Raw genomic sequence first — 25449 nt, 5'->3', positions numbered from 1 at the left:
GGGGAGGAGCACCAGAAGGAGGTGACACACATAAAATGCTGGTGGAAAGCAGCATCTATAGGAAGAAGTAGTCGACGTCTATGCTGTCAGGTTGGAGGCTACCGAGATGGAATATAAAACAAATGCTACTTGGGTTACCAAGTGACTATTAAACACGAGGAAATCTGCAGATGCTGGAAATTCAAGCAACACACACAAAATGCCAGAGGAACACAGCAGGCCAGGCAGCATCTGTAAGGAGAAACACTGTCGACCTCCTGACGAAGGGTCTCGGCCGGAAACGTCGACAGTGCTTCTCCTTATGGATGCTGCCTGGCCTGCTGTGTTCCACCAGCATTTTGTGTGTGTTAAAAGAAAAAGGAAATGAGACTACGTATAATGTTGCCCCATAAATTGTATTGAAGATTTTGTTCTAATGATAATTCTGGCCTTAACCCACAAGGACCACGTGGAGTACAAGGCGGTACCTTTGTTACAGATGTTCAATTTGACAAACATGCTGTTAGCCAATAGACATGCAGGGATTGAAAAGTAACCGCCATCCGGATGTGAGAGAAGGTGGGCTCCAACAAAGATTGGCCAATCACCGTGAAAGTGAACAGGATGCTTTGTTCCTGGCCACCAATCGGAATGACGGTCGTTGCCTATTCACCAATCAGCGTGGGCAGAGGGCGGGAGGCAGCCGGCGGCGCGCCTATTTATTTGCGGGCGCCATGTTGTCGCCTTGTGGCAGATCGTGAGGGAAGCGGCAAGATGGCGACCAGGCAAGCGGTGTACGATGGCCGGGCGGCCAAGCGCCAGAGAACCGAAAATGACGGCAGCCGGGTAAGGGATGGCCGGTGAAGCTGGGTGGGGCAGTGGTAATCGGTCACTCTAGGGTGGAAAACAGCGTCGCGGTAGCCGCAGCCGGACCGGGCGAGGCGGCGGAGCAGGTCTCGGCCTGTAAGCGTGAGCGGGAACCGTGGTCGGGGAGGCGGGAGCCAATGGACTTGCCGGCAGCGAGGGAGGAAAGGGAAGAGTCCGGGCGGGTTTGGGATCAGAGTCCGGGCGGGTTCGGGTTCAGAGACCCGCGGCCTAGCTCCCGGCAAGGTTTCCCGCCCATGTGCACCAGGCCCGGCGCTTCCTACGGTCTGGCCTCCGCTCACCAGCGCCGTGTGGGCTGCGCCTGCGACCACACCGGGTCCCCAAAGGCAGAGAACAACCTTATCAGCCCAAAGAGTCTCATCTTCATCACTGGTTTGCAAATATAACGGTGGATAGTAGTTTCCTTCATTCCCTATGACGTTTCATAAATTCAGTCATCGGGTATTAAGGGTGTACACGTCGACAACCTTCGGACGGATGTCCAGCAATCCATTTTATATCTATAGGATGTGGCTGCAGTTAATTCCCACCCGCAATTAATGGTAGTGGGGAAGGAACCTCTGTATTGTTTAAGAGGGCATCCGGCGTGTTGTTGAATAGTTTTTCCTTAATATGTGGGATGTGGCTGCATTAACGGTAGTGTTGGAGTTAGAATCAGATTTAATATCACCGGCGCATGTCGTGAAATGTGTTAACTTTGTACCAGCACTGCAATGAAGTAGACGATAAATATGGAGAAATAAAAACTGAATTGCAATAAGTGTATGTACATATATTTATATTTGAAATACTAACTACCAAGTCAGATGTGTACAGCAATTCATTCATACCCCCGCACAATTAAAGCATGGAATAACCTTCATCCCAGCCATAGTCACACAGTCAAACCCAATTAAATTTAGGACAGCTCTTCTTCAAAAGCCTCCTTAAGTTCACCCTCCGCCACCTCCAGCTTAAATTCCATGCAGGATATTTTGGAGGATCAAGAACCAAATAGTGAAGCTAAAATAAGTAGTGCAAAAAAAAACTTTAAATTTAAAAAAAGTAGGTAGTGTTCAAGGGTTCAATGTCCATTCAGAAATCAGATGGGAACGAGGAAGTATAGCTGAGTGTGTGCCTTCAGGCTCCTGCACCTCCTACCTTACGGTAACAATGAGAACGAGGCAGTGTCTCCTGTGTTGCTGCAGTCTTGGGCAATTCGAAGTAGGGAGAATGAGAAAAGCAGTGCATTTTGCGTGACCTTAGGAATTCATGCCATTATCACACTGGCTATTACTGCCTCGTGACCACCTGGGTTCATTTCCGGCCTTAATGGTGGAGTTTGCAGTTTGTTCTCATGTCAGTCTGAGCTTCCACCCTGAGTTTCGTATCCCAAAAGGTAGGGGGATTTGGTAGGTTAGTTGGCCCATGGGAAATACGATCAACGCCCTGGAGGAACTCAACAGGCCAGGCAGCATCTTTGGAATTGAATAAACAGTAGACTTAGAGCAAGACCCTCTAAGTAGGATTGGAAAGAAAGATGAGAAGTCAGTTTAAGAAGGTGGAGGGGGAGGAGGAGGAAGTATAAGATGGGAGGTGGTGAAACCTGGGGAGGGGAGAGAAGTACAAGGTGGGAGGTGATGGGTGAAACCGGGGAAGGGGAGGGGAAGTAAAGAAAGAGCCAGGAAGTCAATTGGTGAAAGATAAAAGGTTCAATGAGGGGGAACCTGAGAGAAGGACAGGAGACCCTGGTAAATAAGGGAAGACAGGTAAGGAGATGAGGTGTGAGGGAAATAGGACTGGTGAAGGAGAAAAGAGGGTGGCAGTTATCAGAACCTTGAGAATAACCCTAGTTGTAGTTGAGTGGTATGAGTATGAAGGTGAGTGAGTGAAAATACAATACAGGGAAGTAATTGGGACGTGAGTCTGGATTGCTTCAAACATTTGGCTAGACTCAAGGGGCTGATTGGCTGCCTGTTGTAAGAAAATTTATGGATTTTTTTTAAAAAGTGTGTTTTCCTTTCTTGGTGATAGAAGTGTGTTTGGGGAGGTATTGTGGGTTTTGGCTTGGTATGTGACTTAATACATTTTGTAGAAGCTACAGAAAGATGCGGTAAAAAAACACAAAATGCTGGCAGAACTCAGCAGGCCAGACAGCATCTATGGGAGGAGGTAGTGACGACGTTTCGGGCGGAAAGAAAGATGCAATAGTGTGCTGGTGAGGAGGGGAGAAATAGTGGTGGTAGTGTGCCTCCCCCTCCTATAATGGATGTTGTTGACCTCTTGTGCATTGTTGGAGCTGTTCTCCGTGCATGTGGGGTGTCTTCTGTCGTACTTCTGACTTGTGCCCTGTAACAGATGTAAAATCTTTGGTATCCAAGTTGGTTTCCTGGTGTACAGAATGGCATCGCAGCTCGATACCACATCTGAATTGATGCAAAATATAATGCTGGTAGCATATAATAATCCGTAGTTATATAGTTGTTGCTTTGAACTAACAAAAAGAAGCAAAAATGCTAGCTGTACTTGTATACCTGACATCCTCCCAGTGGTAATCTGCATCAGAATATGAATTCAGAAACCAGAGGCAGCATTATACCCTGACTTCATAGTTATCGGGTCCATATCCCGCGACTCCCTGCCCAAACAGCTCTGGGAGTACCTTCACCAGAGAGCTGTTAGGGATAGACAATATTCACCAATGCCCAAATCCTGAACAGTGGATATATTAAAAATATTATAGACTTCCAATTTGGCTATTCTGATGAGGAAACCAATTTAGAATAGTGTGGGTATGATGTTTTCTAGATCATTATTGGGAAAACAGACTGTTTTGATTTAATACTGTGCACTGTGAAAGGATAAACTAATTGTAGATGGGGTGTCTTTAGGGGAAGTTATCGTAATGTAGAATTTTATAAAAAGATAGCAAACAGTGTATGAAGCAGTAACAGCATTTTTGTGAGCTGTATGATAAAAGGTTTATTGTAGAATAGTGAACACTGATTCCGTTTAAGTGTCAGAAAGAATCAATGTTTTAGAGCAGAATCCTATAAAATGATACAAAAATTTGTCGGTGAGGAGGGTTGTTTCTTGACTACAGAATTATATTTAAAATGGGCAGAGACATGGCAGGTGAAATATAATCCCAAAATCTGTTTTTTTTTATGGTACATAATTTACACTATGAATGGTACTTGAGAGCATGCTGAAAATCAGAGCTGATTTGATGTGGACGCAGCAGGACTCGTAGATAAGGTGCTTGTAGTGTATAGGGTATTTTCCTTCATTAGCTGGGTATTGTTTGTGGTGCAGCTAAGTTATCATCTAGACCCACAGCCAAATACTGTTTTTACCATGAAGCGTAATGTCAGGGTTGGGAGGAGGTGCTCCATTGGTTAGATCTGTTTGCTTTGTATTGAAGAAAGCTGAGGATATAAGGTATCCTTATTGACGTAAGGATAGAAGATTAGAAAGCAACCTTTTTAGCCAGGGATGCTTGCAATCAGAAGTACTGAAGGAGCAGTAAAGACCAGCTTTGGAAATCTTTAGACAAGCTCTTGAAACATCATGGCAGAGGTAGTTTTGGACTGATCACTGAAAAGGCACACACAATATGCTGGAGGAACTCAACAAGCCGAGGAATATATGGAAAGGTGCAGTCCTGATGAAGGTTCTCAGCCTGAAGTTTTGACTCTCTTTTTGGTACCTGGCCCTCCAATACTTTGTGTTGCTTTAGATTTCCAGCATCTGCAGATTTTCTGTGTTTGTATAGCTAGCATATTCACAGTGGCTAAATGACCTGTTTACCTAAGACATTGCTGTATAATAATTGCTTTACTTTTGAGGCGGTTGCTTTGTCATTTTTCTCTTTCATCTTTGATCCCTTCATTTATTACTCTTGCCTAAGGGTATTTTATTTGCAGTTTACACTTGTTCCTCACCTACTCTAACACTTCCCAGTGATGGGCACTGGTCAAATATTCCCACTAGGCAAATAATACTTAACCACCTTCTCTACTTGTGCTGTTTCTGGGGATCCTCAGGTTTGTACGTGAAGGTACCCACCAGGTGTTAGACTTCCGACACTTCCTGGATTTCTGGACATTTGGGACAGAAACTAGTATTAAGGATCTGCTCTTGTGTGAATTAATTCATTCAGCCATTTTCTACTTTGTAAACTATGATAAGATCATCTTACTGTTTAGCAATTCTGGAATAATTAGAATGTTATGGTTGATGTTGCTCTCGGTTTTTGTTACAAGGTTTGTTATATCCTTACACTTTTCTAGTTTAAAGCTTTCATTATATCAGTTGAGGATGCAATTGATTTGACCAATAATTGAGATTACCACTGCTAATTAGCATTCAACAATGTATGGTGAAATGAAGTGAACAGCAAGCAGGGGGAAAGTCCTGCCATACTTTCTTCGAAAGGAATGGGCTTGTGAAGCATGTGTGTGAGGAAATAATAAAAACACAGGTGCAATGGAATAAAATGGGTTCAAAGAGGCCACCAACAGCAGCTAGTAGTTTGTGTTGAAAAAGGTGCATCCATTAGGTCATTGAGATGTTGGATAAAGCATTGTATGGTATCTTGTCACGAGCTGTGTGAAGTACATTTGCTTATCATTTGAATTATAATCCTGAATTTTGTTTCCATCTTCCTGTGATGGTGGTATATGCTTCATATTGACATAGTGCTACATAATTTTTCAAAAGAATTTTGAATGCTGCTGCTGTTTGCTTTATTTACAGTGTAGGGCTTGAATTGTATTTTTTGTTAACTTGAAAGTATATTCCTAACGCTAAAGAGACCCAGCTAGCCGATAGCTAAAGGCAGGTGCTGGTTTTCTAGAAACATGGGTGAATGGAATTGGTTATTTCATTTAATTGTGGATAGATTCTAAATGAGAAATGCTGTGGATGATTGTCCTTTTCTATTGGGAAACGGGGGAGTGAAGTAATCAGCACAATCTGCCATGCTAATGTCACTCCTCTCCTGCAGCAGCAAGATGGCAGCTATCTTGAAGATCCTCATAAACCAAGTCCATCCCCCGTAGTACATGTCAGAGGGCTGTCTGATGGAGTGATGGAGGCGGACCTTGTAGAAGCACTGCAGGAGTTTGGTGCCATCAGGTAAGTGTAATTACAGAACAGATGGAAGCTTGTCTTCTGGAAGTACTAAGTTTATAATTTGCCTATATGTTTTTATAATATGTATAATATGCCTATATGTGTGCTAACTTGGTGTTAATTACAAAGCTCATATTCTGTTTCTGACTTGAATCTAAATGCCCCTGTTAGAATTGTGCTAACCAAATCCGAACCTAGTTTCTCAGGATCTGAGCTTCCTCGAGTTTATAATTAAAGCTGACATCATCTTACTGATATGGGTCAAACTATTTGTCCCAATCAGAGCCAGATATGCCCAGCTTTATTTGTCAGGTGACATTGATCAAAGAAACAGTAGAGCACGTTTCTGTGAAATTTGGAAGGAAAATGCTTAAATTTGGTAATGTCAAATCCTAATGGTCTAGGAAAGCATTTGCAAATGAAACAATTTTAACTGTTGGGTGCATAAAACATGGCAAATCTCAACTGAAGGAATGCTGTATTTAAGAGCAAAGGGTTAAGTGTGAGATTAATTTTTTTTTAAATCAAGTCAGTTATTTATTTTAAAAGTTATTTGGCTTTCTAGATGCAAAGTTTATATTAAACAGTTACAGTTTGAGAAGCTGTTGCCAGTATTTGAAGTACCTGATCTCGTTTTCATGGAACTTTTGGTCCATTTGATTGTTGCAAAATGTGGGACAAATTTTGCTCAGTGGTGATTCTTTCTGTTGATCTATCAAGGAAGGGGGAAGTTAGAAATTGAAATTGAAAGCGAACCTAATTTTCTTACTGGACTGCAAGGTTAAGAAATCTTACTTTCAGTTTGCAAGTGTATTAGCTATTCTTGATTAACTGTCAATGTACTTTTTAATGTTATTATTTTACACCAACCTTGCTACGTCTTGGACCCTTTCATGACAAATTTAAACAATGTGGAATCAAGTTAATGCTCATTTGTATACTGTACTTCAGACCTTTGGGACTTACAACAACGCTCTTAACTGCTCACTATTCTAAGCACTTGTCAGCTAGTTTTTGCCATGAATTCCAGGTATTCAGATTTGGCAAGCAGTCCCATAATTGACCGTTGAGTTATGCAAACTCTGGTTTCTGTTTCTTGCAACGTGCCCAGATCTGTATTGATGTATCTGTCACAAACCCTTTGTTTTTGGTATTTTAAATGTTTGCAGTGTGAATGTGTAGCCTGACAAGAAACAGACACCTTGAGCATTTTTGTTTTGTTGCGAAGCTTTTTGATTTTGCATGTTATTTTAATTGCAGAAATGTTCTTTCTATGTTGTGTTCTTTCATTATAAACAATGTCTCTCCTCACTTAACACTTCTGTCCACTTTCTGACATCTGACAGCTAACTCTGTTGCTAGCCTTCAAACGCAAAAAATATTTCTGGGGGATGCAAAACAAGCTGGGAATCCCAGTCTTGCTTGGTTATGTTCACATGTTATATAGAAAACTGACACCAGTGTTTCTTTGGGGTTGCAGCTACGTGGTGATGATGCCAAAGAAGAGACAAGCATTAGTGGAATTTGAAGAACTGAATGGTGCCTGCGCCTGTGTGAACTTTGCAGTTGAAAGTCAGATCTACGTGGGAGCACAGCCTGCTTTTGTTAACTACTCTACAAGTCAGAAAATTTCCAGGCCTGGTGACTCTGATGATTCCAGGAATGTCAACAACATACTGCTCTTCACAGTGATGAACCCCATTTATCCAATTACAACGGTGGGTTGCTATTTTTGTTCGTAGTATTGTATGGTGTGGTTACGCTGCTGCTTCACAGCTCCAGTTGCCTCGTTCCAGTCCCGGCTTCCAGTGCTGCCTGTTTGCTCATTCCCCTGGTGGCTGTAGTTTCCCCCGGGCGTTCTGGTTTTCTCCTACCTGCCAAAGATGCCGGCGCTGATTGGTTATTCGACTGCTGTAAAACGCCTGTAGTAGTAACTCAAACAAACCAATGCGCTGGAGTCCTCGCACGGGTACTTATCCTGTACGACATGCCCTCTGTTCAATCAAGTAATGATGTCGAAGAAATGTATTTGATCCTTTGTTAGCAACTAGCGAAAACATACAATCCTGAAGCGGTGAAACTAAAAGTAGACATATTATACATATGCAAGGGAAATTAAGTAGGGTTAAACTATTTCAAATGTAATTAAGTGATCAACAAAAGATATGATACCTGATGATCCCCAGCCTCTAACCTGCTGTGACACTGACCTTTATTACGATATAATTGTAAACTCTCATCCAATTCCTGACTCAGCAGGAGTCTCTTTCCATGCTCCGGTATCCTGAGCATGCAGGATTATTGGCTTTACTGAGCATTGGTGCAGCTAGAGGAGCTACTGCCTTATGCCAGTGCTTGGGTTCACATAGAGTATGCATGACTCTGTGGGTTTTCTTCAGATGCTCCACTTTGTCCAAGTTCCAAAGATGTAGGTTAATTCATCATAGTCACGTGCGTGTTGAATGATGTGGGCGATCATGGTCCCATGACCATGATTGTTCTTGGCAAATTTTTCTTCAGAAATAGTTTGCCATTTCCTTCATCTAGGCGGTGTCTTGACAAGACGGGTGACCCCCTCCCATTATCAGTACTCTTCAGAGATTGCCTGGTGTCAGTGGTCACATAACCAGGACTTGCGATATGCACCAGCTACTCGTATAGCTGCTGCTTCCATGGCTTCATGTGACCCTGATTGGAGGTGGGGAAGAGGGGGGGCTAAGTTGTTGTTACTGTTTGCCCAGAGATGACCTGCAGACTAGAGTAGGGAAGGAGCCCCTTGCACCTCCTTTGGAAGAGAAGTACCTCTGCCCCACCACCTGCTAGTAGGTTAATTAGCCAGTGTAAGTTATACCCAGTGTGCGACTGAGTGGTAAATTGTAGGGGGTGTCGATGCAGATACGAGGAGACCAAGGTGCGCTTTGGGTAATGGGAAGTGGTGCAGACTCGGACAAAGGGCAGCTTCTGATCTGTGGTAGTTGGAAGTGGGATGGTGCCTCATTGTGTCATTGTATCTCGAAGTTCTGAATAATTGCTAGCTGTTTATAACAAACTAATTTTTATTTTGCAGGATGTGCTGTACACCATTTGCAATCCATGCGGACCCGTGCAAAGAATTGTAATATTCAGAAAGAATGGAGTACAGGCAATGGTGGAATATCCTTTGCATTGCTCATGTTGAACTGGGCAGACTATATGAACCAAGTTTACACTTTGACCTTCTGTTCTTAAGTTTCTAATGGAGACATTGGCACACCTACCTCTTGTATGTTAATTGATGTACCTTTGGGATCTGCATTTGTAGAATGCAGTTTATGTGCATCAGTGAATTCCATTATTTGTTTTAGATTTGACACAAGTTACAGCTTGAGCTGCTGACTCAGGAGTGGGATAGAACTGAGTCAATTCAGTTATGAGTGACTGAAGGATAGTGCGAGATTTTTAGATTTATCTTGATTTTTGCCACTGTCCCCAACCTTCCTCTTCCATTTATTTCTTCCCTGGTGAAGATATCCAAGTGACATTTGATTGCATATGTAGGTTGATGTTCTGTTTATCCATCATGCTGATTGTTTAGCATTTTTCAGAAGGCACCTCACTTGTGCTGGAGTAACCTTTGATGTTTGAAAGAATGCTTCAAACTCCCTGACTTTTATTCCCTCTGCCTTTAGCCAAACTCCTTACACCAACTAATTAAAATTCCTCGTATCATGCTAACCTCCTTGCTCTTGGTTCCTTAATCTAATGTATATCAGTGCTATTGCAGACTCTTGACCTCTGCCCATCTCCACCATTGCTTCCCCCATATGTAACCTTTCATATCTCCTTAGTGTAGTAGCTCTTGAGGGTTACATATGAGTCGTTTTAGTGGTTGTCTATCTCAAGTGATTGACAGGCAATTGATGTGCCTTCTCAATAATCTTATTTATCTTAACTTTGGACACATTTGACTCTGTGCAGAGTGCTCAGAGAGCAAAAGCATCACTCAATGGGGCAGACATCTATTCTGGATGTTGTACTTTGAAGATTGAGTATGCAAAAGTAAGTTACTTGTTAAAATTGACATAGTTACTAATATACCAATGAATGACAGAACTGATCTGTGTGGAAGTGAGATGTCAGGCTGAATATCAGTTATGCTGTTTCCAAAGTCATCAGTAGATATCCACATGTCTCAATTTCCAACTGATCTTATCAAAGGATTCATTTATTATTGAAGTATACAACTGAGATTCTTCTCCAGATAGCCAGGAAATCAAGAAAACAAAAGAACGTCAACGCAATCGTAGACCCCCAACACTCTTCCCCCCCACCTGTACAAAAAGCAACCAGCTCCCAAATGCCCCTCTCCCCCACATAAAACCAAAACACAATGTGAGCATCAGCCCTCAAACCCCCTCCTCCTCACAGGAAATGAGAAGGAACAGGCAAAAAAAATATTGAATGTGAAAAAGATAGGTTGAGGGGGGAACGGGACTCCATAGTCAAAACCATATCCACAATGCATAAAACCCTGGTAACATTCTCCAGGCACAGCAGCAGGCCTCACATTCTCCCCTATCTGGCAGCAGAGTAATTACACCAGCAAGCAGAAGGCAGGCAGCTGACACCTTCCGTGTACACCTGGATGTTACAATCTCCGTCACTTTAGATAGTGAACAATGGAAGCTTTAATTGGCAAAATGGAGTCAGACCGTTGGCTCATGCCCTCTGCAGCTTCCTCACCTTGAAGCTAGTTGCTCCCTGAGTCCTCTTGGAGATGGCAAAGCTCTGGATCTCCCAAACTATCTCCAAACTGCAAATCACAGGTGCCAACAGCTCAAGAAACACAATTCAAGGCAGGAAACAGAAGTGAATTAAATAGTTTTGTGGTCTATCCAGAAGATGTCGACTGTGGGAATGTTGTATCTATCGTGACCATTGGGATGTTGTCAGTATATTGTGAACATGAAGCTCCATTGGAGTTTGATATCTGTCACTCAGAGACGTGTGCAGGGAAGCTCCAAATTGGCACAGAGTTTGGTTTGTATTGAATTCAGATGTTAAGTATTTTGGCTTGAATGTGGTTGTTGACTGGAAGGTATATTCACTGAACTAATAATTTTAATTCCACTCTATAGCCTACTCGTTTGAACGTCTTCAAAAATGATCAGGACACTTGGGACTATACAAATCCTAATTTGGGAGGACAAGGTAATAAAAATTTGGTGTATATATGTATATGCATATATCCTGTTTAAAATTACATTCACTTCTGAATTTTGAATTTTTTATCACTTGTTTTGCAAATTACATTCCATTTAACCCAACACCATGTTTTACAGTTAAACTTTGGTGCTGTCAATTATTGGATTTCGGAAAAGCTTCCAGCAACATTGGAATACTGCACCCTGTAGGCTTCTAATAACTGGCCAATCTGTTTTATGGTGGTGGGTTCTTGATGAATAGCTTTCATTTCCAATCATGGGGTGGATTTGGAAGCTCTCATTAGCTTAACAGGCAAGCACCTAGGAAGGACTGAATATCTTTAAAAGTTTAAGTTTCCTGACGGCTGGCAAGCTTTGAAATGATTCTTGCCATATAATAAAACTACCCTAATGATATTTCTGATTTAGATTTGAGCTACAGGTTTCGCTCATGAATCACAAGCACTGGGACTGAAGGCTTTTCCTTACTGTTTGTTTAGTAAAATAGGGTTCTGGCTTTGAAATTATAAACGTGGTTCTTGTTTTGAAGTCTTTGAAAGACTTGGAAACAGATCTATTTCCGGAGCTCACTTTTTAATCTGTAAACTTTTGAGTATTTTAGTTTCTCCATTTTGTTTCTGCTTATGTAATAAATTTAAACTTGACAATGTCGAGCTTTTCACAACATGTTTTTATCCCCAGCAGCTATCAGTGTCGAGATTTACAGAATGGTGTACTTGTACCAGCTAACTTGCTTTTTATATCATCATAGTATATTGGCCTCACCAAAGCACAACGGTTGGGTCTGGGTTTAATTAGCAAGAGATACTTGAACTTCCCTTCAACATTTTTAGTAGGGCTATGGGATTTCTTGCACATAGATTTGAACAGTTGTGTTCTAATTCATATAGCTTTTTTATGTGATCATAGATTAGGGAGATTTATTTGTCTTGGCTGAAGTTCCTTGTGTAGTCCCTACACTCCAGCTAGACATTGAATGGTTATGGGGCTAGTGGGCTCAAATAATTTGCGGCATTGATTTCTAAATTTGGATCTTAGTGCTTCGCATAAGAAGCTACACCTTACTTTAAATAAACTAATGTTTCCCTCCCCCACCAACCCAAGCTTGTATACGCTAATAAATTGAACAATGGATTACAGGTTTACTACTTCGAGTTTGTCCCTGTTAGTTTTAACTCTTGAAGCAATCCACACATTTTTCAAGGATACTATTGTGTTTTAATAAATGAAATTGAAACTTGAATGTTATCCATTAACTCTCAGTACAATTGCATCTTTAAATCATGAATGATTCTCTATTGCAGTAATAAGTGGATTGAAAGTTGTACTTTCTGATGCTTTGTGCACTATACAGTGTATTTAGTACAATAGGAAATGTAGTGATAACAGTGGCTGGGGGAGGCAGTGAGGGCTAAATCCAGTCATGCTGGGTACAGATGGCAATTTTGAACGGTCAAAGAATACTGATTTTTGCATTCTAGAAATGGAAACCTATTTGAACCATTGCTAAGCAGTGAGGTTTAAAGCTCATCCACTTTCACTGAATAAGTAGGTAACAGCCCTGAAAGTCTGAATTTGTTTTCAAACAATTTTTTAATAGAAATGTGCCAATATGACCCTAATGTTTGTGTGAATTAGCTACTTATAATGTTTTTATCTTTGCAAATGCAGAGGTTTCTAATACCCGCTTGATGGTTGTGCATGTCTGAAGATGTCAGGAAACCTGTGCAAGAGTTTTTAAAGTAGAAAAGCTGTTGTACTGGGGCAGTTCTACTCTACCTCAGAAGTCCAGGTCCAGTGGTACAAGCGAGCGTCAAACTGGGGTCTTTCTTGGTTGCAGTGACGTATTGTGCCTTCTCATGCCCTTTGCTCTCCACAGAGCATTGCAATACTATCTTCCTGTCCTTAGGATCTCACTGTAAATCTCATCAGCCCAGCCCACTAGAGCTGACTTTGCATGTGTCTCTTCTCACCGGGATATGAGGCCGCCAGCTATCCTCACCTGCTTTAGTCTGCTGTCAGAAGTAGTGTACTGGGTGTGGTTGCTGTCGCATGCAAACAGCTGCTTGGAGCCACAGGTGAGAGCTGAGTGTCTGGTGGGGCCAAAGGTGAGTGTGCTACCTCAGAATAAGACCATAAGACATGGGAGCAGAATTGGGCCATTTGGTCCACTGAGGATGGACAAGACAAGCCCCTTTACTATGCTGCTATCCCACGGACACCCTATCCATCTGATCACTAATGAAATTGTAAGCTAGTATATGAAATATAAATTAGCAAAATTCTCAGCAAAGCCACTCATGAATAAATTTTCAAATTTTTTCAAAAGATTTTGTATTCAATGCAGATTAACATCTGAATGCTGTAATTCTGTCCAATGTTTTAAAAGGGTGACTTGATCACTTAGAATTATTTTGCAGGCTTGAAGCAGTATTAGGCTGGTGTTGCAGAGCTCTGAATATCTAATTAAGCATTTACTGGGAGTTGTGCATCTATTATCGTTTACATTTTCTCCTGCATGGTCTGGGTTATGACTCTAGTCACATGAATGTGTCAAGGGGTTTCCAAAATGGGTGAGCTGGGTTTTAAAAACTTAGCAGTTAGTGCTTCAAATTAAAGTGGTGGAATGCAGTATAAATATTTACTGTGCTTGTTGGGCAAGGGCCTATGTGCAATATATTTTCTTTCATTCTACTGACTGCATTTAGTGTCCAAGCACAATGTTGCTGAAAGTTTTCCACTAGGTTTGACTTTCCTTATGATAGGCAGGTCTTTCCTACTTAATGTTCAGAGATTGTGTTTAGTTATCCTATTGTCTGCATTTACTGTCTTTGGACTGTGCCTATTAAAATATCTAATAAATTAATTCTTTGTATTTTGACATTAACACCTAACATTCACCACACATTAACAAAAAAAACAACCATGCTGGTTGCAGGAAATTTTGTACTGTGTTGGTATTGTTCATTTCTAAATTGTAGGCTTCTCACACGGATTTCACAGTTTGTGTTTAAAAGAAGATCTTCAAGATTAAAGATTATTTGTCATGTGCACATGGAAATATGCTATGAAATGCGTCATTTGCGTTAACACCCAACGCATCCCAGGTTGTGTTGGCGACTGCCCACAAGTGTCACCACACATTCCAGCACTGTCCTGGCTGTTTTGTAAAGGTCACCACTTGCTTTTAAATATTCAAAATAATAAAATACTTGGGGGTGCTCCTCTACTCTAGAGGAAAGGGGTGGTCCTTGAATTTGAGATTTGACCTTTTTCTGTGTGGAGTTGAAATGAATCCACGCTTGGATATGGAGTTACACAGCTTCTCTAGGTACACAGTATTAATCCCAGGAAGACAGTGATGCTTTGCGGACTTTAAAAGAGGGCTGCTAATTTTCTCTTGCAAGTAATCATCCAGCCTCATGTTAAGAGCTAGTTGGCCTCTTTATCTGAGCCCATGCATTACTACAGCAGTAGTAATGTGCTGGGGTTTTGTCACAGGTGATCCACAGCCTGTGCCATGATGAAATTCATCACGGCATTAAACTGAAGCGGAAAGTCAAACCTGAGATCTTGGCAGCCCAAATGATGACTGTAAATTATGATTAGCATGTGTTTAACCAGCTTTGTATAATTTCATTGAATTCCGCCATTTAATGCATAATGGAATTCGATTTGGGTATATTGAAGACTACCTGAATCTAGTCATGGGGTAACGAACACATCTAAAGCAGTAGTAATAATGGGATGCGTGTATGTTTCGGAAACAAATATGCATAGCTTAAAATTAACAGCATTTTAAGTTTGCTAATAACTCAAATCTCGTATTGGATGGTTTTGATTGTTTAACTGTGGGTACTTGTATGATCGCAAAATCTGCAAATGTATATTTTTGTTAAATGCTGAACTGTAATGCTGATAGTCTGTTAATTTTAAACTCTGCTTTTGCATTATATAATCAAACCATTTGCTGAGTAAGGGCACACAGTGCAACAGTAATAGGCAAACCTTTCTGGAGAAGCAAGCAGAATTCTTACTGAACAAGAACAAAATACATCGAGTGTCATACATTGATCCAAGATTACCTTGCAGCCACAGCGATACGACATGCCATGACTTACATACTGTGAGGCAAATCACCATTTTCCTAGACTTCTGAAGTGAAGGTAATGGAGGCAAACAACATGAACATATTCGCCAGAGACGTAACTGTTTCCATTTTCAAGATTTCTTCAAAAAAAAAGGTCAAAAACACTGCCTCATGTGAACTGATACAGAATTGTCTCAGGGGTTTCCCCTCACTTTGCTTAGAGGAGTTTCGTCATAAGACAAGCGCATTCATACAACGCTCTCGAAGTACATGCTGAATTCCTTCCACCAGTCAACCCAACCTGTCGAAACACCAGTTTTCTACATTCCTACATTCCAAAGAACATTCAGATATCTGCCATAAACAGATGATACTCGGCAACATGCAGCTTCAACAGGAGGGATAAGAGACACATTGTGGGAGGCACATCAGCACAGCCATTTTGCTGCATAAATGATACATTACCAGTGGTACACTACTTCATTTTGGACACCTATGTGGGAGATGTACACAGATCCTTCCCAAGTAAGCCTTGCTACCACAAAGCCCAAGAACAACACATCCAACACTACTTTCAGGAGAGCGACATGGAGGAACACTGGGTTTTCATATTCACCACTTTTACTGAACCATTTGACATCTGTGAAGAATCTTACCAGAACTGTGAACATTTAAGAAATTGTTGCTAGATGCAATTGTTAGAAGCTAGTACTGTCTTTGTAAAAAATGTCTATTCATTGCTGTAAAACGTGTAATGCAGGGTTGAAGCATATGTTTGGGGCGCCATCTTTCAAAACTGCAATAAGTTGCTGTTGAAGCATTGGGTGGTAAGGAAAAAATGCAGAAATTTTGTGCACATGGACGTTGTTCTCTAACTCTGGCTGTAAGTAGACCTTTTTATGCTTGAACCTTTGTGGCCTTAGAAATATTAGACTACAACGTTGAATAAATTCAAAGCCCAAGTCTTAAATATGTATCTCTACTGTGGAAAAAAAACATTGTAATTCTCTTAATGTACTCTGCTGATTGTTTCCCCCTTGATGTTTTGTTTTTCCTTGCTAATGCAATTTTCTTGGGTGGCATTGGCAATATGGAATTCATTTTAACTTTTGTTTTCCTGCACCCGTTTATTTTTTCTAGGAGAACCCAACAAGCGTCAACGACAACCAGCATTGCTTGGAGATCATCCTTCTGAGTATGGTGAGCGTGTAGATCTAGTGGGGTTCTGGGAGCTGGCTCAAAGCCTTAAATGTATTTTGAGTTTTATTTCCCCACACGTCAAAAAAACATTTTACACTAACCCTGGAGTCCCTCATTTGCTTTGGCCTTTCTTTGCATCTATGATAATTCGTCTAGCTAACTGGAATCCAGCATAACCTTAAGATGTGGGAGCAGAATTAGGTCATTCAGCCGATCAGGTCTACTTTGCCATTCCATCATGGCTGATCCCGGATCCTACTCAGCCCCTTATACCTATCTTCTCACCATATCTTTTGATGCCCTGGCTGATCAAGAAACTATCAGCTTTGCCTTAAATGTACCCATTGGCTTGGCTTCTGTGGCAGGGCATCCCACAGATTCACCACACTGACTAAAAAAAAATCCTCATCTGTTGGAACAGGTCGCCCCTCAATTTTGAGGCTGTGCATGTAGTTGTGTATACCCCCACCATTGGAAGCATTCTGTCCACATCCACCCCTCTAGTCCTTTCAACGTTTGGTAGGTTTTGATGAGACAACACCCCCCCCCCGCATTCATTCATCTAGATTCAAGTGAGTACAGTCCCGAAGCTGCCAAATGCTTCTATGTTAACCCCTTCATTCCTGGAATCATCCTCATGAACTTGCTCTGGACTCTATCCAGTGACAGCACATCCTTTCTGAGATATGGGGCCCAGGACTGTTGACAGTACCCCCAAGTGTGGACTGACTATAGTGTCTAATAAAGGCTCAGCAATATCTTTTATATTCTATTCCACTTGAAATAAAAGCCCAACATTGCATTTGCCTTCTCTACCACAGACTCCACCTGTAAATTAACTTTCTGGGGTAGTCTTGCATGAGGACTCCCAGGTCCCTGATTTTTTTTTTTAAACATCCCCATTTGGATAATATTGCACACTATTGTTCCTTTTACCAAATTGCATCATACATTTCTCAACACTGTATTCCATGTGCCACTTGTTTTGTCCAAGTCCTGCTGCAATCACATTGCTTCCTCAACATCACCTACCTTTCACCTGTCTTTGTATCCACAACTTTGCCACAGTCATCAGCTCCATTATCCAAGTCATCAACAAACAATGTGAAAAGTAGCTGTCTCAATACTGAATCCTGAGGAACACCACTAGTCACTAACCGCCAACCAGAAAAGGCCCCTTTTATTCCCACTCGCTGCCTCCTACCTGTCAGCCGTTCCTCTATTCATGCCAGTATCTTTCCTGTACCACCATAGGATTTTGTTGAACAGCCTTGTGTGGCACCTTATCAAGTGCCTTCTGAAAATTCAAGTAAATGACATCCATTGCTTCTCCTTCGTCCACCCTGCTTGTTATTTCCTCGAAGAATTCCAACAGAATTGCCAGGCAAGGTTTCTCTCAACAGAAACCAGGCTGACTTTGACTTATTTTATCATTAGTCTCCAAGTACCCAAACCTTTTGCTTAATATTGACTCCAACACTTTCCCAACCATAGGCTAACTGGCCTGTAATTTCCTTCCTTAAAGAGTAGAGTGACTTTAGTAATCTTCAGTCCTTTGTGACCATGCCAGAAACAAGTGATTCTTTGAAGATCATACATGACCAATGCACCTGTTATCTCTTCAGCAACTTCTCTCAGGGTTCTGGGATGTTGTCCATCTGGTCCAAGTGACCTCATCTACCTTAGACCTTTTGAGTTTGCCTTGCACTTTTTCCTTGTAACATTGCTGTTACACACTTCTGCTCCATGACACTGATGGACTGTGGGCAAATGGGTAGTGTCTTCCACAGTGAAGACTGATGCAAAAGTATTAAGTTTATCTACTTCCCTTTTACTCAATATAGCTGGAAAAAGCTTTTAGTATCATGCTTTTTATTGTTGGCTAGTTTACCCTGGTATTTCGTCTTTTCCCTCGTAGCTTTTTTAGTTGGCTTTTGTTGGATTTTAAAAGCTTCCCAGTAATCCAACTTCCCTCTCACTTTTGCTACCCACTTGTATACCATCCTAACTTCACTTGGTTGCCGACTTGTGCATAGTGGCATAATGTTTGCAGTTACTGGGAGTGGAAGGGGATTAAGTTGTTCTGTCCTGATTTTGAAAGGCAGAGATGGGTGACTTCCACTTGGGAGATATCTCTCCTCAACTGTACTGCAGTTTTAGGGAGGAGTATTGACACTGAGGGATCCATTGTGATGTAACCTTGATAGTTTTTGTAGTGTGATAATTCCTTTATAGAATAGACTGTAAACTTGCTTTGATTTCCTCTTAAGGAGCCCCACAAGGAGGCTATAGTCACTATCCGGATGATGACTATGGCCCACCAGCCCATTATGAACGCCGTAGGATGGGAGGTCCACCCCCTCCTCATCGAGGCCCACCCAATCAACGTTACGGACCTCAGTATGGCCCTCCTCCACCGCCTCCACCACCAGAGTATGGTCCTCAGGCAGAAAGTCCAGTGCTGATGGTTTATGGGTTGGACCCTTCCAGAATGAATTGTGACAGAGTGTTCAACATCTTCTGCTTGTATGGAAATGTGGAGAAGGTGTGTATTCTGAGAGATGGGGAACATGAATGTCTCTTTGTATTTAAACTTTGCAAATAAATTTTGGATGTGTGATAAGTGTTATCTCGTTGTAATAGATGATGATGCCTTGTTAATCTTGTCTCAGCACTGCAGCTTTATCTCAATAGATTTGATGGAAAATTATTTTGATTAGAGCTGTTGTTTCTGTGCTTTCAAAATATTTCAGTCTTGTGTTGCTTTTTCTAGGTGAAATTCATGAAGAGTAAGCCAGGAGCTGCCATGGTCGAGATGGGAGATGGGTTTGCAGTGGATCGTGCCATCAGCCATTTGAATAATACCTACATGTTTGACCAGAAATTAAATGTGTGGTACGTTTGTTAGGAAACTGGGGAAAGTTGATTCTCTTTCCAAGGACTTGAAAGGAGAAGCTGGGGTTGAATTGGTTGTTTTGCTGCTACCTGTTAATAATCAATGCTTGGTTAAGCATCTGCCATTATCCAGTAGATTAGGGTGGGGACTTTTTGGTTAATACATGGAAGGGATAGCTAAATGTGTCAGATCAGTACTACTGTATCTTGGGCAGAATCAGGTAAGATCCTGTTTGAGATGCTTGAGATCATCAGATCATTGGACTCTCTAAACTCGGTTAATTTGAAGCATGGAAATTAAGATCCTTTTGGGGCTGCTGGTTTTAAAAATAAAATATCACTTTGGGTTATCTGACAACAGTCTAAATATCCTTGTTTTGTGAAGACTATGCACTGTATAGAACTTCTTACACAGGTAGTAGTAGGCTTTGTATTAATGTTATACTCAGCTCAAATAGGCAGGAGGATTTATTACAGTTCTCAAATACTGTAGTAAATACCTGCTGCAGTCATTGTTGGTTAGCAATTATTTTTGGTATGTAGCATTTGGTACACGCATTTAGAAATTGTGTGCTTGTGTTCAGTGTATCCAAACAGCAAGCTATAATGGCTGGTCAATCATACGAACTTGAAGATGGCTCTTGCAGTTTCAAAGATTTCTCCGGCTCAAGGAACAATCGCTTCACCACTCCAGAGCAAGCTAGCAAGAACCGAATCCAGCATCCAAGCAATGTGTTGCATTACTTCAACGCCCCTCCCGAGGTGACAGAAGATGCTTTCTGTGAGGTACTGTTAATCTTTTCATACTATATTGCATAGTTAACCTTGGTTACCATCTTGCCCTCTAACATTTTTTAATCATTGGAGAACATGTTGCTGTGAATGCTATTTTCAATTTGTTCTCTGATATGATTTTGCTTGGAGACTAAACGGGAACTAAATTGGAGACTTTTACTATTTTTGGCATAAAACTGAATTACTGACAATTCACGGGGCTTGGCAAAAGATGAAATTATGACTAGTAGTCATCAATGTTGCTTATAGAGAGAGTGTTTCCCTGAATCAATTCAAATAATAGCCCAGGGGTTCTCAATCTGTGGTCTATCAGCCCCCTTAATGGCTTAAAAAGAGGTTGGGAACGCCTGGCTTAAAAATTACGTTATGTTTTGCTTGGAAGGTGGGGATGTGATTTCAGAGCATTAAAAATAGCTTCAATTGTTACTCTTGTTTCAGGTGTGTGATGAACTGGGATTGAAGAGACCATCTGCTTTCAAGTTGTTTTCTGGAAAGAGTAAGTACTTGACATTTGTTGGTGTAGAACAGGGCTTTGCATTCTGCTGTGAAGTGCAGAGGTGATAGTTGGAAAGCACATCCTAAATAAAGCCTCTTGGCCTTCTGCCTGTGATGTTCATCTGTGCCTTTTACATTCTCACATTCTTTTTAAAGCTTTCCTCAATCCAAGGTCTGTCAAGTCACCAGCGTCCAGATGAGAAATGTCGATTGTTAATTTCCCTTCACAGGTGCTGCCCTGTGTGTTGAATCAGCAGTGTTTGTGTGTTTGACTTTCATGCGCCTGGCCGACCGCAGTGATATTTAGACTTTGAAAGCTGGTGGCTTCAGTTTTTTGCCTCAATGTTTTGAGATTACATGACTGTTCTGCAATGTCATGCGACATCCTGTTCAGAAATGTGGACTAACAAGATCAATTATCAAGCTTTCTATTTAAAGCGAATTGAAACAATTGTAGGTCTCAAATTATACCATTGTCCTGGGGTGACAACTCTGCCAGTCACCATTGCAAATATTCGGGATCTGGGAGGGTGCCTGTAATTAGCTGTATAAATTTTTGCACTGCTTGCTCAATTGATTGTAAAGAATTTGTCTGAAGTGTTTGTCAACAGGGTATTGTTTTTTTGGAGTTGACTACCATCATTAACTTGGTGGTCTAGCCTGCCCTTAGTTTCCATTCTAGTTTGATGTGATCATCCATTATTGTCTCCTCAGTGGTCACGAACAAGCTGGAAGCTGATTGGCAGCAGACAATTCCTGGCCACTGCTGTGGTTATTTCAGCTCTTAGCCATCCAGGTTTTGAAGAACTTAATATGCCACTTGGTCACATTGTTTCAGTACTGTGGTTTGAATCAGTTTTGTTATTGTTGTAGGTGAGAGAAGTTCTTCTGGTCTGATTGAGTGGGACACAAAGAACGATGCCATGGAATCGCTGGCTTTGCTGAATCACTATCAAATGAAAAACCCAAGTACGTCTCTCCGGTTAAAATCTTGGTGTTCGTTCTGCATCACACTGTGCTGGTTTCTATTAACTTTGTGTTCAAGGCCCTTAAAACACTTAATATTTTCCTTGCTTTCAAAAGCATGGCATTTGGGTCTAAACGGCCTTGTTCACTGTCTAATCTGTATACAAGCATTTCCGGCATTTGTATATGTAAATCTGCATGCAACCATTCAGGCAGCTGCTTGTTATATGCTTCAATGTGGAAAAACCTTGAAACAATTTATTGCAGACTCTTAACTTGTACTGGATTAACATTGCTCTGATTGTGGTATGACAGAATTCAAGCTTCATTCAAAGATACATCACTATTGGCCATTTACCAAAAAGTGATATGTGTGTTTGTGTAGCCCAGGGAATTCTGAAGGTCCCGGAGTATTCTTCATTCAAGCTGTTGTATATAGTCTTCTAAAAATTCTGTAGATAATTAGGATAATTGATCATTGTAAATTGCCCTGTGATTAGGCTAAAGTTCCTGGGTCAGAAGGGTTGTAGTCTAAATATAATGAAATTAAAATCTTTTTGAAAGGCAAAATTAACTGGAAACTAATAAACAGTGGTCTGGCAGATTTCCTGAACTCCTTGTAATTTAGCAGTGATAGTGGACAAAATTGGATTTTTGGTAGTGGTGTTCCATGCTACAAGGGGTTAGTAATTGTGCAGTGCTTGATTAATCTGACTACAGCTGGATGTTCACTCATCTGAAGCTTAGATACACTCTCCGGCCACTTTATTAGGTACACCTGTACACCTTGTTTTTGCACATACTTGATCAGCCAATCATGTGGCAGCAGCTCATGCATAAAAGCACGCAGACATGGTCAAGAGGTTCAGTTCAGACCAAACATCAGGATGGGGAAGAAATGTAATCCAAGTGACTTTAACAGTGGAATGGTCGTAGGTACCAAATGGGTGGTGGCCTTTAGCATGTATGTAGAAGCTGCGAGAAAATGAGGCTTCCAGTGTGAACACGAGGAAATCTGCAGATGCTGGAAATTCAAACAACAACACAGAAAATGCTGGTGGAACACAGCAGGGCAAGCAGCATCTATAGGGAGAAGTGCTGTCGACGTTTCAGGCCGAGACCCGAAAGATAGTAAGAGATTCCAGTGTGAAGCAGTTCTGTAGGTGAAAATGCCTTGTTACTGAGGTCAGAGAATGGCCAGGCTGGTTCAAGCTGAGAGTGTAATTCAAATAACCACACAGTGGTGTGCAAAAGAGCATCTCTGAACGTGCAACGTGTTGAGCCGTGAAGTGGGTGGGCTCTACTCCTTTTACCTAATAAAGTGGCCACTGAGTGAGCCATAGCCAGGCTGAGCGTATCTTTGATTTGCTGTGCTTGTGTTAATGAGACTAATGCTTCTTTTTCTTCACTCTCTAGGTGGTCCTTACCCTTACACCCTGAAACTCTGTTTCTCCACAGTACAACACGCAGCATAGAGATCTCAAGAGATGGACCGCTCTCCACTGTTGTGACTTGTATTTTAGTCTTTTTATGCTGTTAAGGTGCAGTGACCTTTTCATTCAGAAAGAAGTAATGAGCCACAGTTTGTGATGAGTATTACAGTTTGTTTTTATTTTCTAGTTAATTGGTTTAATTTGTTTTAGAGGTAAATTGTATTGTAGAAGTCAGATACCCTTCATTTTTATTAGCTGTGATTGGATGATCAAGGATCGACATGTATTAGAAATTTGTGTCCTAGGCACCAACAAAAATGTCCAATTATAAAGAAAAAAGAATTGTATAAAAATAAAGATATTGAATAAAATGTGCATCAATACATAAATTCCAGCATGTATTTAAGAGGAACTTCACTGAGATGGTGGTGAGTGCGGTCAACGCGATTTCAATGTTTAGGTAGGTATTTAGATGGCGGGACAATGGAGGTAGGCTGTTTAAAGGGCATGGCACATAATCAGCCTGTTTAACTAGGCCAGGGGTCGGCAACATTTACCACTGAAAGTGCCAATATGGACCCATTTCCCACAGAAAAGGAAACACTGGGAGCCACAAAACCCGTTTGACATTTAAAATGAAATAACACTGCATATGTTTTTTTTGCCTTTATGCTATGTATAAGCTACAATGTGTTGCATTTATGAAATTGATGAACTCTGCAGAGAAAACGAAATTACATTTCTGCATGCAACAAAAACATTTTGAACTCCGAAAAAAAGACGTTGGGTTGAAGGTTACTCCATAGTTAGCCTACCTTGGATCGAAGAATTAAAAGAAAGCGCGCACTGGCGGGTGTCAGGCATTGGCAGTGATGTATATTAATAGCGATAAAAAACACGTAGCGGTGTGCTACACGCAGCGCTAAAATAACACTGCAGTCAAAGATAACTTTATTCGAACTAAACAGCCTTGCTTTAAAGCCTCCCTCAACCCGTCCCCGTGGGCGCGGATGCTCCAAAAGACACGTACTCACAAACCCCCGTAGGCTATCTCCCTTAGCCGGAACGGTGGCTAATTGTGAGCCGGTTCGGATGTGCCAGGAAATGGGGTCTCCACAACGTTTTATTTAGATTGTACAAGATCACCATAATCTTCAAATTTCGAATTACATTTCAAAAACTAACAACCATGGGGAGCCGCAGCACAGTCATGAAGGAGCCGTGGGTTGCTGATCCCTGACTCTTATTCCAATCTTTCCCTCTCTTTCCCCCCAAATAGCAGTGGTCTCAGAGACTACAGTTTCAGTGGACTGGATGACTGCGATCTGGTTGCAATCACATCAGTCACAATGAAGGCTGATCAGGGCATCTCTCAGATCCATAGCTGAAAACTTCCTCAATCTGCATTGTACCAGCAGATCTGCAGTTGATGCAGTTACTGGTGTGGACCTCACCCATACATATGTCAGGATTCTCTTCGATTTCAGTTCAGCCTTCAGTACCATCATCCCTGAGCTTCTGCAAAAGAACTCAGTGTGCCAGGTATTCTACCTGTAGGTGGAATCACAAACTTACCCTCTTGACAGGAGTGTTTTCAGTGATAAAGGATCTACTGCTTTCCTGGCATATATGACAAATAACCTTTCAGTCTTCAAGATGGGTACAGGTATCAATTATAACCTGAAGTCGATGGCAGTGTTTGTCATTGAGACATTGGTTATAATCAGTATCTGTACCTGGCTCAAAGCCTGAGAAGAGTTCATTAGTTAAACTGATAGTGACAATGTCTGTGAACCTTGAGGACTAGCCATCAGAGGTGATGGATGGAAGCATCTCCAGGAAGTAAACCATTGTGCAGTCAGGACAACCTGGACTGAGTGTCCTCAAACCTGTGCACCAGGAGAAATGCCCCCTTTCCACCTACTCATCAACTCAACAGTTTGCACTGTTTCAACAATCAGGTTCCTCTGGACGTCGTTATTTTGCAGAACCTCCTAGCACATTTTTACCTTTATTTTCCAGCTACAATTGAAGGGATTCTAAGTGCTGCCCTGTAATGTTCATTTTTAAAGATACAGCATGGAGCCCCTGGCAAACCCTGAACCTAATCTTGGGACAAAATAATGAGCAATTCACCTACTGATTAGTATGTCTTTGGGCTGTGGGAGGAAACCAGAGCACACAGAAAACCCACTTATTCCACGGGGAGGATGTACACACTCCTTGGAGGATGCCAGGATTGAACTCTGGGCTCCGGCACCCCGAGCTGTAATAGTGTTCCACTACCCATGGCGATAGTGGTGCCCAATTGGTTATAGCAGATTTGGTTATAAGCTGGCTCTCCTTTTCAGTGGTTCCTTGTTCTTCAAAGTAATGTTTATTGTCTAGGTCT

The 25449-nt window shown here is 41.5% G+C and overlaps 1 protein-coding gene across 1 annotated transcript; it reads left to right on the top strand.

Annotated features, from left to right (window-relative positions):
• The first annotated feature begins 670 nt into the window (after positions 1-670).
• Positions 671-23432, top strand: LOC132381438 (heterogeneous nuclear ribonucleoprotein L-like). The gene is made up of 13 exons (XM_059950840.1): positions 671-825; positions 5852-5982; positions 7460-7697; positions 9047-9134; positions 9923-10017; positions 11097-11169; positions 16414-16473; positions 18744-19018; positions 19247-19368; positions 19953-20154; positions 20602-20659; positions 21532-21627; positions 23041-23432. The coding sequence occupies exons 1-13, from the start codon at positions 754-756 to the stop codon at positions 23097-23099; spliced, it is 1569 nt and encodes a 522-aa protein (XP_059806823.1). The 5' UTR covers positions 671-753; the 3' UTR covers positions 23100-23432.
• The last annotated feature ends 2017 nt before the right edge of the window (positions 23433-25449 follow it).

This window comes from Hypanus sabinus, chromosome 26 (genome assembly GCF_030144855.1).
Source record: "Hypanus sabinus isolate sHypSab1 chromosome 26, sHypSab1.hap1, whole genome shotgun sequence".
Classification (NCBI taxonomy): Eukaryota; Metazoa; Chordata; class Chondrichthyes; order Myliobatiformes; family Dasyatidae; genus Hypanus; species Hypanus sabinus.
The sequence above is the reverse complement of the archived record's forward strand: the minus strand, read 5'-3'. Positions and strand labels throughout refer to the sequence as shown.